The 14,552-nt window shown below is 43.9% G+C and overlaps 1 protein-coding gene across 1 annotated transcript in view; it reads left to right on the top strand.

Moving 5' to 3' along the window:
* LOC309351778 (uncharacterized protein KIAA2012-like) overlaps positions 1–14,552 on the top strand; it is a gene marked incomplete at its 3' end in the record, with an annotated part of 72,735 nt that overhangs the window by 24,370 nt on the left and 33,813 nt on the right. The window contains exons 5-10 of the mRNA XM_081879706.1: positions 714–910; positions 3,806–3,989; positions 4,319–4,449; positions 5,739–5,889; positions 10,164–10,418; positions 11,827–11,952. Of these exons, the coding sequence (XP_081735832.1) occupies positions 714–910; positions 3,806–3,989; positions 4,319–4,449; positions 5,739–5,889; positions 10,164–10,418; positions 11,827–11,952 (1,044 nt within the window). The remainder of the gene's footprint in view (positions 1–713; positions 911–3,805; positions 3,990–4,318; positions 4,450–5,738; positions 5,890–10,163; positions 10,419–11,826; positions 11,953–14,552) is intronic.

Below are 14,552 nucleotides of genomic sequence, written 5' to 3' on the forward strand. Positions count from 1 at the left end.
CTGCCGGAGCAAGCCCCGCCCACTAGAGCTGGAAGGTTCTGATGGGGGTGGTAGTTCAGCAACATCAGGAGGGTCAAAGTTTTTTCCTGTTTTAATAAAGGTAAAAGGTAAAGGGACCCCTGGCCATTAGGTCCAGTTGTGGCCGACTCTGGGGTTGCAGCGCTCATCTCGCTTTACTGGCCGAGGGAGCTGGCGTACAGCTTCTGGGTCATGTGGCCAGCGTGTCTAAGCCACTTCTGGCGAACCAGAGCAGTGCACAGAAACTCCGTTTACCTTCCCGCCAGAGCGGTACCTATTTATCTACTTGCACTTTGACGTGCTTTCGAACTGCTAGGTTGGCAGGAGCAGGGACTGAGCAACGGGAGCTCACCCCGACGCAGGGATTCGTACCGCCGACCTTCCAATCAGCAAGTCCTAGGCTCTGTGGTTTAACCCACAGTGCCCCCCGCACACACACCCTGTTTTAATAGTACTGTCTTATTGCACCTTTTAATCATGATAATTGACATTTTAATGTTTGATGGATTTGTTTCATTGTGCGTTTTAATTATGGTGTCTTTTTCTGTATTTTAACAACATTGTGCAGGTTCTTTTATGTTTTGAAAACTGGTTAGAAGCCTTCTGGGCATTATAAATTAAGATGAAAACAAAACAACAACAATACAACTGCTTTGTATTGTGCCATGATACTCACACGCTCACCTGTCTGACAGGATTTGCCTCCTCATCTCAGAAAAAATATGAGGAAAAAGCCAGGCTGGGGGAAAGCTATGAAGAAGGAAAACATGCCAGAATAAGAGCTCGTATTCCTTTAAGGATTTCAGTAAGAAAACTGAGTTTTCACCTTCCACGGCAGCGGGCAAAGGCGTCCACCTGGAGCCAGCACACAGCATATAGCAGGATTCCAGAGGTATTAATAACTAGACCAAAGTTTTCTTTTCCTTTTTTTTATTCAAAGTTATAACAAAACATATTATCCAAAAACATATCCTTATTCCCCCCCCCCCCATTTTTCTTCCCCCCAACCTGACTTCCCTCAGTTCCAGTCTTTGGTTTCTCCAGCAATGCTATTTTCTGCATGTTACAAAGTTGTATAGATCCTCAAACTGTTTAGCTGATTATTATCAGTAAAAGAAGTGTGAATGTTTATTCAAAACCTGCCAAGGAGTCCAGTTCACTTTGTTGCGTCTTCAGATACTTTGTAAAGGGTTCCCATTCATCCTTAAAGTCACAGTTATCCTTGTCCCGTAGCTTATATGTCAATTTTGCCAGTTCTGCATAGTCCGTCAATTTTTCTTGCCATGATTCTTTAGTTGGGGTTTCTTCAGTCTTCCATCCTTGTGCAACCAAAACTCTCGCGGCCGTTGTCGCATACATGAAAATGTTTTTCAACTTTTTTGCCAGGTCTTTCCCTACTATCCCCAACAAAAATGCCTCGGGTTTTTAAACAAATGTTAAATGGAACATTTTCTTCAATTCATTGTATATCATTTCCCAAAAATTTTTAATTACCTTACAATCCCACCACATATGATAAAATGTCCCCTCCTTTTCCTTACACTTCCAACATATATTTGAACTAGTTTTGTACATTTTCCCTAACTGCACTGGTGTGTCGATAATGACCAAAGTTTTCGGCTAGGTGTGTGAGATGCTCATATGGGGAAACTGTGGCCCCATCAACCCCAGTCAGCATGACCAATGGCCAGGGCCTCCCTCCACCGCTAGGCCATATGCATTGTTGTAGAGGGTGCACATGTTGAAATTCCTTCTTCTTCATGGCCTATAAACAGGGCTTTTTTCCATCAAGAACTCAGTTCCAGCGCTTCTCAGGTGGCCGTCATTGCCATTGTAAGAGAACAAGGGGGGCATTCTGTTGGGATCTCCGCTCGGCCAAGCTGATAAAGCTCATTTTCTTCCCCTGAGTCTTCAGAATCGCCTCCCGACGTCTTTAATGACCTGAGCCTTTGATGAGGCTTCAGGCACATTCTTCAGCAGAGTTTCCAGCCCAGGAAAGAGACGAGAGGTTTGGCTACATGCTATGCTTTATTTCTAAGCTACGCAGACAGCAAAGAAAAATACATCCTCTCTCTGTGAGAGCAGAGAGCAACTGAACAAAGGAACAAAGGAAACAGGAAACCACTAACGTCACATCCCGTCTCCTTTCCCGTGAGACTTCCAATAGTATAGAATCCCTGGAATGTAAACAGAGTCCTGCGACTCCAAGCAGCTGCTCAGTGGCAAAACAGAAACTAACATCCTCCCCCTTTCTGTGAACACCACTAGGCAGCGTGTCAGTACAATCTCAGTACAAACCCAATTTCTGTACATAGGTACAGTGTTGATCCCTTGGAACAACCTTGGACAATAAATCAGCAGGAATTTCATTACTGGGCATGTAGGACACCGTTACAAGTCCTTTCTGAACACATTCCCTAGCATGTTGCAGCTTCAGTTGCAAGTGCTTCATGCTTTGCGTACAACCTTCAGAAGTCAGCAAAGCCAAACATGCTTTGTTGTCCTGATAAACCTGATAAAACAGAAACTAACAACTCTCTTCCACATGATACCACTTTGTTCTCTCATGAGCCCTGACTTCACATAAGGATGGAAACACACATGGAGCCCTGTGTCATAGCTGTCAACATTTCCCTTTCTTTAAGGGAAATTCTCTTATTCGGAATAGGATTCCTCGCAAGAAAAGGGAAAAGTTGACAGCTATGCCCTGTGTGCGTATGCCTGCAACATACAGGTAGGAAAGCCTTGTGAGTATTGTAGAGTGATGCCGTAACACTGTCCCGACTTAGGCAGCCTTTGTTTATCTTCCCTTGGCCTAACTAAGGGCTTATCCACCTTTTGCCCGATCTTTCCAGGCAGAGATCTGCAACGCTCCATGTCCGAACATTGTTGTTTTTCTGCCCCAGAGCTTCCCCTTTGAAAACCTGATCTTTGGTGCTCAATCGGAGCAAACATCGTCGTGGGTTTTCCACAAATTGCCGTCTGCTACAGTTCAGCTTCAAAGAGTGGGTTTTGGAAGGGGCAAGGTGACTATAAAATGGAAGAACGGTATAAAGAGGTGTGGGAGATAGCTATTAATGATAAATGAACATGTGCTATTGAGGTAAGACGGGGAATATGCAGGAGAAATGATTTGGGGGAGATATGGAAGGGATTTGTAGAATTTGTACTGTTCAAATGGAAAGGGGTCAAACCATCGCAAGAGGTGTTGAAATTTGGGGAGGTTGGATAGTTACAATGGAATGGTCTCGGGGGTGGGGTGCGCTTTTCTAAAAATATATTTTAAAAGAGAGGGTTTCGCAGGGAAAGCTCTGGTGCAAAACAAAGGGCACTTGGACACACAGCTTTAAATCGCGGGCTGTGCCTGGAAAGAGCAGGGTAAAAGTTAAGTGTGGAAAAGCTCTAAGCTGAGATCCTTTATAAATCAACTCCAGTGTTCAGTTCCATCCCTTTAGTCTTTGAATTTTGCACCACCTGCCTCCCTCTGCTGGCTTAAAACTGAAGTGTTGGCGAGTAGAGCAATTTGTTTGTTTTTTAAAAAGAAAACCTCTGGTTTAATCCCAGAGACTATGAGACCTGCATTAAAAATATTTAATGTTTTATTATGGTTTTATATTTGTTGGAAGCCACACAGAGTGGCTGGGGCAACCCAGTCTGATGGGCGGGGTACAAATAATAAACACTATTATTATTATTATTAGTGGCCTAAGGTAAGTGGACTCCCACACCCACACCACGTAAATATATACTTAATTAAATTACTGTGTACATTTGTGTCATTTCCTAGGACAAATGGGTGGAAGTTCACCGAGATGGGGAGGTTCAAGACCACAGTGAAGAAGTGGCAAACCAACCCAGAGATCATCAAGGAACGGGGAAAACCAGCATTGATACTTCCGAGCTTTGGTGTGAGAAATCCCACGTGACTTTCTATGGAGGTTTCTTCCCTGGAAAGAAGATCACGTACAGCGGTAAGAAAGTTAAGGCTGCTGTGAGCCTGAGCCATTCAAAATATTCTGAGGATTGCTAACGACAGCATTTGTTTCTGCATTTTAAAAGCAGAGGCAAATAATTTGTTGATTGGCAACAGTCTCAAAATGCAGGATTAAATGCAGGACAAAGGTAGAAAATTCCATAAGTATGTTTCCACCTGCTGAATTTCGCATCTTGGTCTGTATCTTGTTTCAGAAAAACAAGTGATTAAGTTGATTTGCATTAGAATGTGAATGAAACCAAATTTCTCCCCATCTCTGATCAGGATGATTGCATTTGATCTCTCATCTCCTCTTGGTTTCCACAGTTAACCAAAAGTATCTGAAGGGCAAACATGAGAGAGAGAAAGAAAACCCTGTGACTACGGACTTGTTCTCTCCTATTCAACCAGGAACAAGGCCAGAGCAAAGTGAAGTCATGGAAGAACATAGGAAGAAGGTCCGTTTTTGTTTTACCCCCAAAAGTTTAGCAGGTCCAGGTCCGGTCCAGGCCTGGATTGAAGACCACTCTAAAATCCCATGTGATTTGCTTTGTGTCCCACGGTAGAAGAAAGATGGGATCATTAATGTAATAAATGAAAATAATCTGAGTAGGCCATAGCCTGCCCAGCAATCCCTTTTTCATGGTCTTACATGATGCCCTATGTTATGTACTGAGTTGAATAGGATTCAAAATGCAGCAGTCTGATTGGTCCTAGAACAATAGGATTCAGAATGCAGCAGTCTGATTGGTCCTAGAACAATAGGATCCAAAATGCAGCAGTCTGATTGGTCCTAGAACAATAGGATCCAAAATGCAGCAGTCTGATTGGTTCTAGAACAATAGGATTCAGAATGCAGCAGTCTGATTGGTCCTAGAACAATGCAGCAGTATGACTGGTCTGCAGGAGCCACCCAATCCGGCTCCAGATGGAAGTGAATCCGCAACCTACAGGAGAATTCCAGAATTAGCCAATCACGTGCAGCCCATTGTGTAAATAATGTATATAAAGCAGACATTGTGGGGGAACTTCCATTCCTCCTCACCACTATGAGCTGAATAAAGAGCATGAAATCCACTCTCGATTCCGAGTATATTTCACCCTATCACAGCATGATTTCAGTGGCATTTTTTTGGTTTGACATTGTTGCGGTTACCCCCCAAAAAAGTTGTTTTGCAAAATGGCGAACGGTGATGCCATTCCTGGCAGCCTTCTGCTTCTGATGAATTGTCAGCTAATAATCCCAAAACAATACACACGAATAATAGTGAAATAGAAGGCACCACCCTTGGGTGCAGCACAGCGACGTTAAGTATGGCTTAGGCTGCAATTCTGTACTCATTTACCTATAGGTAAGTCATATTAATCTCTATGGGGCTCACTTCTGAGTAATCACACATAGGACAAGGTGGTATTTCCCCACTGAAATCAAAGGGGATTAAGCATGATTAACTATATGCTAGGTTCCTAGTGTTGTGTTTAAACTACAAGTACAAACATGGATTCTCCCGATTCTTCAGAATGCTTACAATTGAATGCATGCAGGAAAACGTAATAGTTCCAAAACCAGAAACTCTGCCCACCTGTGGAGCCCTTCCCTAATTGTTGGGTAACAATTTTCAGAAATGCCATTTGGGGTGATTGGATATGGGTGGCGTCAAAATGAGTGCTGTCAAAAACACCCCCCCCCCAAAAAAAAAAAAACCCCTAACATTAAAACATTTTGAAGTGTTTTGTTTTTCTCCAGGTGCCAGAGATTTGCAGGTTACCTCAGATATCCGAAGACTTGCCCAGAGCTTATAGGGAAAAACTTAAATCTGGAAAGCTTCCCAAAGAACCTGTGGCCTTCCCATTGCTTGTTCAGCTGGAAAGGGAGCCCGAGGCAAAAAACCTGAGAGGTAAAACCACTCCCACCCTAGATAAATGGCAGATGCACATTCAGTAAAGGGGAACGTCCCCCCATTCTGGGCAATACAGTGGTGCCTCGCAAGACGAAAAGAATCCGTTCCGCGATTCTCTTCGTCTAGCAGTTTTTTCGTCTTGCGAAGCGAGCCCATTGACGGCTTAGCGGATTAGCGCTATTAGCGGCTTAGCGGTTTTTAGCAGCTTGTAGCGGCTTATCAGCTTAGCGGATAAGCAGATAAGCGGCTTAGCGGCATAGAAAAAGGGGGGGAAGGGGAAAAAAGTCGAAAAAACTCGCAAGACATTTTCGTCTTGCGAAGCAAGCCCATAGGGAAATTCGTTTTGCGAAGCGCCTCCAAAACGGAAAACCCTTTCATCTAGCGGGTTTTTCGTCTTGCGAGGCATTCGTCTTGCGGGGCACCACTGTACCAGTTATAGCATCGCTCATGTTATCGCCTCAGAATAACTGTTTCTGCTGTAATAGGAGTTTTATGGCCATAGATATATGGTAATGTTCATAACCGCACATACATAGATCAGCACAGGAAGGCCAACCATTTTGATTCATAACAGAGCAAATGTTTTCTCTGTAAGGTCAAACTGGAAAAGCCTCCCCATTGTCTTTTCCTTCACAAATCCTGTATTAAGGGTATGTCTGTGTTTGAATAAGATGTGAGCCTGTGACATGGCCCAGGAACTAAGTACGGTATTTATCATTACAAAAGACTGGCCAGGCTACCCAGGAAATCCAATCAAGTAACCTGCCAGACAGGAGATAAACAAAAACAGGAGAAAAACAATATTAAAATTTCTATTTTGGACCGCCTTTTTTGTGATGTATGCATGATGTTTCTGGGGGTGGTCTTGATCTACAGGGTGGCAATTTCAAAAGTCTTTATAAGGCCTTGCACACCATTTTTCTGGGTCCTCCTCCTTTCCTGCGTGTGAGGGGAGCACCCTGTTGCAACAGATCAATAAAGATCAAGCTTACTAGCTGCTTTGCTTCTCAATATTCTCTGGTTGGCCTCTGTTATTTTCTCCTACCAATAGGGAACCTATGTAAGGACTCTATATGGGCTCTTGGATACCCCATAAGGGAAAAGGGCAATTTTTTGTTTACAACACGCCAGCGCTTGTTCCCAGCTACATTCAAATTCTGTACCTGCATCAAAGGCAGTCTCTGTGCTAACTTCAAAAAGTTCTCCCCATGCCAGAATCAAAGCGCACATAGTGCTTTACTTGAGGTAAAACAACAGTAGGCCTCAACAGGATCATAGACTTATAGAGCTGAAAGGGACCACGAGGGCGATCTACTAGTCCAATGCCCTGCAGTTCAGGAATCTTTTGCCCAACATGGGGCTTGAACCCACAACTTACTTGTCAAAACCCTTGCCTGTCTATTGCAAATCAGCCACATCTCTACCAGAAGAAGCCGGTCTACCTTCTGCCCATCCCTGCTACAGAGTACATCTTGTAGGCCAAGTCATTGCCCTCCAGATAGTGTTGCGGGTGGCGCTGTAGTCTAAACCACTGAGCCTCTTGGGCTTGCTGATCGGAAGGTCGGCGGTTTGAATCCCTGCGATGGGGTGAGCTCCCGTTACTCAGTCCCAGCTCCTGCCAATCTAGCAGTTCGAAAGCACACCAGTGCAAGTAGATAAATAGGTACCATTGCAGTGGGAAAGTAAATGATGTTTCTGTGCGCTCTGGCTTCCGTCACTGTGTTCCATTGCGCCGAAAGTGGTTTAGTCATGCTGGCCACATGACCCAGAAAGCTGTCTGCGATTATTGGAAATAAATATAAATAGTGCGCTAGATAAATATACATTTAAAGCTAGATGGAGTGGGCGGGAAGTCAACAGAACTCGAAGAAGACTACACCCATTCCCATCACCCTTCTGAGTAATACCCCTCCCCACCTTCCCACTATTTAGAAGGGTCTGGTGACTTCTGTTTCAGTGTATCTGAAGAAGTGTGCATGCACACGAAAGCTCATACCTAGAACTAACTTAGTTGGTCTTTAAGGTGCTACTGGAAGGAATTTTTTTATTTTGTTTCGAAGAAGACTGTGATAATGTGTAATAAATATCGATAACTCTTCGAGGTCCAGCACCGAGGGCCTTCTGGCGGTTCCCTCGCTGCAAGAAGTGAGGTTACAGGGAAACAGGCAGAGGGCCTTCTCGGTAGTGGCGCCTGCCCTGTGAAACGCCCTCCCATCAGATGTCAAGGAAATAAGCAACTATTTTATTTTTAAAAGACAACTGAAGGTGGCCCTGTTTAGGGAAGTTTTTCATGTTTGATGCTGTATTGTTTTTAATATTCGGTTGGAAGCCGCCCAAAGTGGCTGGGGAAACCCAGTCAGATGGGTGGGGTATAAATTATTATTATTATTATTATTATTATTATTATTATTATTATTATTCGTTATCGACAATTTTGATTTTGTGTTATGTGTTGTTGTTTTTAAGTTCAATAAAGCAATAAAATAAAATCTGTATGTAGAAAAACACCAGTTCCCTCAGCCTGAAAGCAAGATGAACGCCACAACCCCATAGTTGCCTTTGACTGGACTTAACCGTCCAGAGGTCCTTTACCTTTTTTTTAGTGTTGGATTACAAGCTATAGTCCCCAACTATGGGCTATGCTTGCCTGGGGCAGATGGGAGTATGTGTTCAATATCCCCGTTTTGGACCACCTTGCAGGCTAGCTTAGGTACTGTCCCAATAATACGAGAAAAAAACGGCAGCTAAGAGCAAAACCACAGCGATGTGTAGGACGCAGGTGCCGCTGTGGGTTAAACCACAGAGCCTTGGACTTGCCAATCAGAAGGTCTGCGGTTCGAATCCCCGCAACGGGGTGAACTCCCATTGCTCGGTCCCTGCTCCTGCCCACCTAGCAGTTCAAAAGCACGTCAAAGTGCCAGTAGATAAATAGGTACTGCTCCGGCGGGAAGGTAAACGGCGTTTCCGTGCGCTGCTCTGGTTTGCCAGAAGCGGCTTAGTCATGCTGGCCACATGACCCGGAAGCTGTACTCCGGCTCCCTCAGCCAATAAAGCGAGATGAGCGCCGCAACGCCAGAGTCAGTCACGATTGGACCTAATGGTCAGGGGTCCCTTTACCTTTTTAAATTGTTTCTTTCCCCTATTTGCATTATAATATAAAAGTGCTTTGCTCTGGTGCCAGGTAGATAAGGCAATAGGTAAATATCCTTTGTGGGGGGTGGGGTGTCACTTTTAGCTTTTGCATTTTAAGTTTTGAGCCCAGGCTCACAGTGCATAAAAGCAACTGGGATGTTGCAATAATAGCACATACTCTCCAACATTTCTTATTCAATAACGACAACAACAACAATTTTATTATTTATACCCCACCCATCTGACTGGGTTGCCCCAGCCATTCTGGGCAGCTCCCATCATATATAAAAACATAATAAAACATTAAACATTTTTTAAAAAACTTCCCTGTACAGGGCTGCCTTCAGATGTCTTCTGAAGGTTATATAGTCACTTATCTCATTGACTTGGGGCTTGCATAACTCCATACCCTCCAACGTTTCTCCACTGAAATAGGAATGTCCTGCGAAAAAGCGGGACATTCCAGGATCAAATCAGAAACCGAGATGGCTTCTGTAAATCCGGGATGGCCCCTGGAAAACAGGGACACTTTGAGGGTCTGTGAGAGGATGGGTGAAAACCTGTTGTTGTTGTTGTTTAGTCGTTTAGTTGTGTCCGACTCTTCGTGACCCCATGGACCAGAGCACGCCAGGCACTCCTGTCTTCCACTGCCTCCCGCAGTTTGGTCAAACTCATGCTGGTAGCTTCGAGAACACTCTCCAACCATCTCGTCCTATGTCGTCCCCTTCTCCTTGTGCCCTCCATCTTTCCCAGCATCAGGGTCTTTTCCAGGGAGTCTTCTCTTCTCATGAGGGGGCCAAAGTATTGGAGCCTCAGCTTCAAGATCTGTCCTTCCAGTGAGCACTCAGGGCTGATTTCCTTCAGAATGGGTCGGTTTGTTCTTCTTACAGTCCATGGGACTCTCAAGAGTCTCCTCCAGCACCATAATTCAAAAGCATCAATTCTTCGGCGATCAGCCTTCTTTATGGTCCAGCTCTCACTTCCATACATCACTACTGGGAAAACCATAGCTTTAACTATACGGACCTTTGTTGGTAAGGTGATGTCTCTGCTTTTTAAGATGCTGTGAAAACCTGTATGTTAGTTAATAAAGTCCATTTATTCTCTCTCTCTCTCTCTCTCTCTCTCTTACCTTTCAGGAACTAGTTGTAATGAACCCAAACCTGAGGTCGATGTCTGTGAGGAGCATCTAGCTCCTTTGCCAAATGATCTCATTTTAAAGCCAGAACATAAAAATCAGCAGCAGGAGAGGATGATGATCAATAGTGAGATCCCAGAGGCTTCCCAAGGTAGTTTCCACCTACCTCCAATAAATAATGGAGAGTTTCTGTTCAACGGAAGGAAAATGAGAAAGAAAGAAGAGCATTCTGAAAAGAACAGCCAATATCAAAGAGGTCTGTGGTGGCGCCCAATGTATTCCATTCTGGGGGAGGGCAATATTTTTTGCATGCATAAGATCTCAGGTTCAAGCGATGGCATCTTCACTTCCAGCTGTAAAAGACTACCATCTCAAGCTGCTGAGAGTCCAGGCTGTAGCCCAAGCATTGCCAAAGCGCTGTCCTCTGGGTAACCGATGGACTACAGCTCCCACAATCCCTGGTCATTGGCCAGGCTTGCTGGGCTGATGGACGCTGTAGTTCGACAGCACTTGGAGGTCACCTGGTTTGCTTCCCCCAGTGTAGACGACTGTGTACACTGTCTACACAGTGTACACAGTGTAGAGCCAGTGTGGTGTAGTGGTTAAGAGCGGTGGACTCGTAATCTGGTGAACCGGGTTCGATTCCCCGCTCCTCCACATGCAGCTGCTGGGTGACCTTGGGCTAGTCACGCTTCTCTGAAGTCTCTCAGCCTCACTCACCTCACAGAGTGTTTGTTGTCGGGGAGGAAGGGAAAGGAGAATGTTAGCCGCTTTGAGACTCCTTCGGGTAGTGATAAAGCGGGATATCAAATCCAAACTCTTCGTCTTCTTCTTCTGCTAAGCCAGATGGACAAAATACCACACAAAATGGTGGAAGGTTACATCAGTTTACGGTCTACAGTTTATAGCTACCATATGAAGCAAGTTTCTCCACAGTCACAAGAGCTAGAAACTTGTCTTTAAAGCAAACAAAACAAAACACCAAACCATGCAGAAATTCTTAAAATGCTGAGTTTCACTCCAGGTGGTGGCTTCTTGCCTGGTTCATCAAACCCACAGATCTGCAGAATGCCAATAGCTCTCAACATAAACTCTAAGGGAAAGTGAAGGAAACAGCACTGGAAGATAGAGATACAGTGGTACCTCGGGTTAAGAACTTAATTCGTTCCGGAGGTCCGTTCTTAACCTGAAACTGTTCTTAACTTGACGTACCACTTTAGCTAATGGGCATAGCTGTCAACTTTCAGATTTGAAAATAAGGGATCAGCAGCCTTACCTGTCCTGGGGACAGTCTACGGGATATCTAACAATCCGGGATAGCAGCGGGAAGCCGCAGGAAACGTCGCTGGAATAAGGGAATTTCCCGCAAAAAAGGGAAGGTTGACAGCTATGCTAATGGGGCCTCCCGCTGCTGCCACACCACCACCGCGCAATTTCTGTTCTCATCCTGAAACAAAGTTCTTAACCCAAGGTACTATTTCTGGGTTAGCCGAGTCTGTAACCTGAAGCGTCTGTAACCCAAGGTAACACTGTATATTTCTGGAGTTAAGTTGGCTAAATCTATGGTTGTGCTCTAGACATACAAAAGAAGGCAAATTTGTTTTCTAGCATTTAACTTTTAATAGCATGTGCTTGTTTCCCCCTCCCCCTTCTTTGTTCTCAAGAACATCAGAATGGCACCTCACTCCACCATCTCCCCTCTGATACAGAAATCCCGTATCCATCACCCTTAGGATCCGTCCAAACTACTGACGATCCCAGGCATTCTGGATTCATTCCAGACAAAGAAGGTAAGGTGGATGTAAAAATCTACTGTGGTTAAGTCTCTTGTCCAAAAGGAACAGATTGCACATCTAACTCTGCACGTATAACCCAAATGTCACATAATATCCTGAACGACTTGTTTAGCCAGAACAGTTTTTCTTCTTCAGACAATACTGTTTTTATTATGCTCAGACACAGCAGTTAATATTTGTGTGTATTTGTGCATTTATTTGTGTGTGTGTGTGTGTGTGTGTGTGTGTGTGTGTGTGTAGGTAGGTAGATGATATAGATGATAGATGATAGATAAATAGATGATATAGATAGATAGATAGATAGATAGATAGATAGATAGATAGATAGAGAGATAGAGAGAGAGAGAGAGAGAGATAGATGATAGATAGATTAGATAGATAGATAGATAGATAGATAGATAGATAGATAGATAGATAGATATAGATGATAGATAGATAGATAGATAGATAGATAGATAGATAGATAGATAGATAGATAGATATAGATAGATAGATAGATATAGTTAGATGATAGATAGAGATAGATAGATGATAGATGATAGATGATAGATAGATAGATAGATGATAGATAGATAGATAGATAGATAGATAGATAGATAGATAGATAGATAGAGATAGATAGATAGATAGATAGATAGATAGATAGATGATAGATAGATGATAGATAGATAGAGATAGATAGAGATAGATAGAGATAGATAGATAGATATAGATAGATAGATGATAGATAGATGATAGATAGATAGATAGATAGATAGATAGATAGATAGATAGATAGATGATAGATAGATAGATAGATAGATAGATAGATAGATGATAGATAGATAGATAGATAGATAGATAGATAGATAGATAGATGATAGATATAGTTGTTATTGGAACTTGCGCAATAGAAGCAGTGTATTTCTCTACTCTGTAGCAAGTATCTAAAGGAGATGGTAGCTCATTTATAATCTGGTCTTGTACTTGTACTGTGTTTTAGCCAGCCAATATGAGTCACCACACTTCTGAAATACCTGTGCAATGAATTAGATCCTATGCATTATACACAGCAGCAGCAGTAGCAGCAAAATAAGACAGCAAAACAGTCTAGAAATTGCATGTTAACAAGCACAGATGGTTCCACAGCAACCACGGGGATGTCACCTCTCCACTTATTGACCATGGGATTGCATGCTGACATCACAGCCCCATCAGCCCTGCACAGAAGAAGCCAAGCAAAGATACCACAGGGCCGGGGCACAGCGGCAAGGCAAATCCTACACATCTAACACCAATGTTGCACACTCTTATAGCAAGAGTCCTCTTATAGCAGAGGTAGCTGTGCCACCACCCTTTTAGTGGGCACAATTCAAGCTACACAGATGAGGAAGCGTGGGCCTTTTCCTTCGCAGCCCCCAGCCAGTTCCGTGGCATTCAAAATGGCAGACAGCATTCAAGTTGCGTGACTGGATCCAAAAGAAGACCCAGCCCCTGCTCCTATTGAAATCCCTGCTTCTGAACTAAAGATGCAGGAGCCCAGCTCTATTTTCCATTTGGCCATCCTAAAATTGTATACAGACTTCTGGCTTCCTGTTACCAGGATCTCTTTAGAGGAGTAACTCTGCAGCAGGGTCACAGTAAAAAAATTAAATTCTTTATGCTTTTCCCCTTGTCTCCATTTTTCAACCCGAATATACTTCCAGCCTCAGTATTCATGTCTTCTAATTTTTCATGCTCCAAAGCATTTGCCCTTGAACTCTTGGCAAACAATTAACATTTAATTAAGTCTCCGCAGCATGATGTTAGTTCTCCCAAATCCAGCAATAACATATTTACACAAAATCTTTCTTTCTCTGCTTCTTTCTCTTTAATCATGGTTATCTTTATCCGCACTTCTGGGGTTGCAAATATTCCCATTCAGATAAACAGGAACAAGCCAAACACTATAATCCTGTGAGTGATAAAAGGAGACAGCATCTGTATTTAAACGCTTTGGTTTTTTCCAGTTGTTTACTAACTTGGAAGAAAATAGCTGGACTTTGCAGAGGATTTGTATCCCACATGAGTCATAATGAGATTTCAGATACCCTATCGGGCCTTTTAGCAACCATGTGCATATATAATATTATATTATAGAGAGAGAGCCTTGAGGCTGTTCTAGGGTTACCAGATGTCCCCGGTTCCCAGGGACAATCCCTGGATTTGCAAATCTGTCCCTGGACAAATTCCGCCCCGGAATGTCCCCAGATTTGCAAATCTGTCCCTGGACAAATTCCGCCCCGGAATGTCCCCGGATTTACAAATCTGTCCCGGAAAACGTGGCAGCGGCAGCCTCAGCAGCCCGAAGCCAGCCTGGTAGTGCAGATGGCTCTGGCTGGCTCCAAGAGTTGCTCGCTGCCCGCGGTACCGATCTCCTGCCTTCTTCCCCCTTTGTTTTGACTGATCGGGGTAGGCTTAGGAGTTGCGAGCGAGCGCTGTTGCCCAGTTTTTTAAAAACTCCACGCATTTATGTTTCACAAGGTGCGAAAGAAGGGCTTTGCATCTTGCCTGGCATCTTGCCTGGCAGAGAAACTGTGCACCTTGTGCCTCTCCTGGGCAACGGCCGCCCACCC

This window comes from Podarcis erhardii, assembly GCF_964252035.2.
Source record: "Podarcis erhardii genome assembly, chromosome: 1".
Classification (NCBI taxonomy): Eukaryota; Metazoa; Chordata; class Lepidosauria; order Squamata; family Lacertidae; genus Podarcis; species Podarcis erhardii.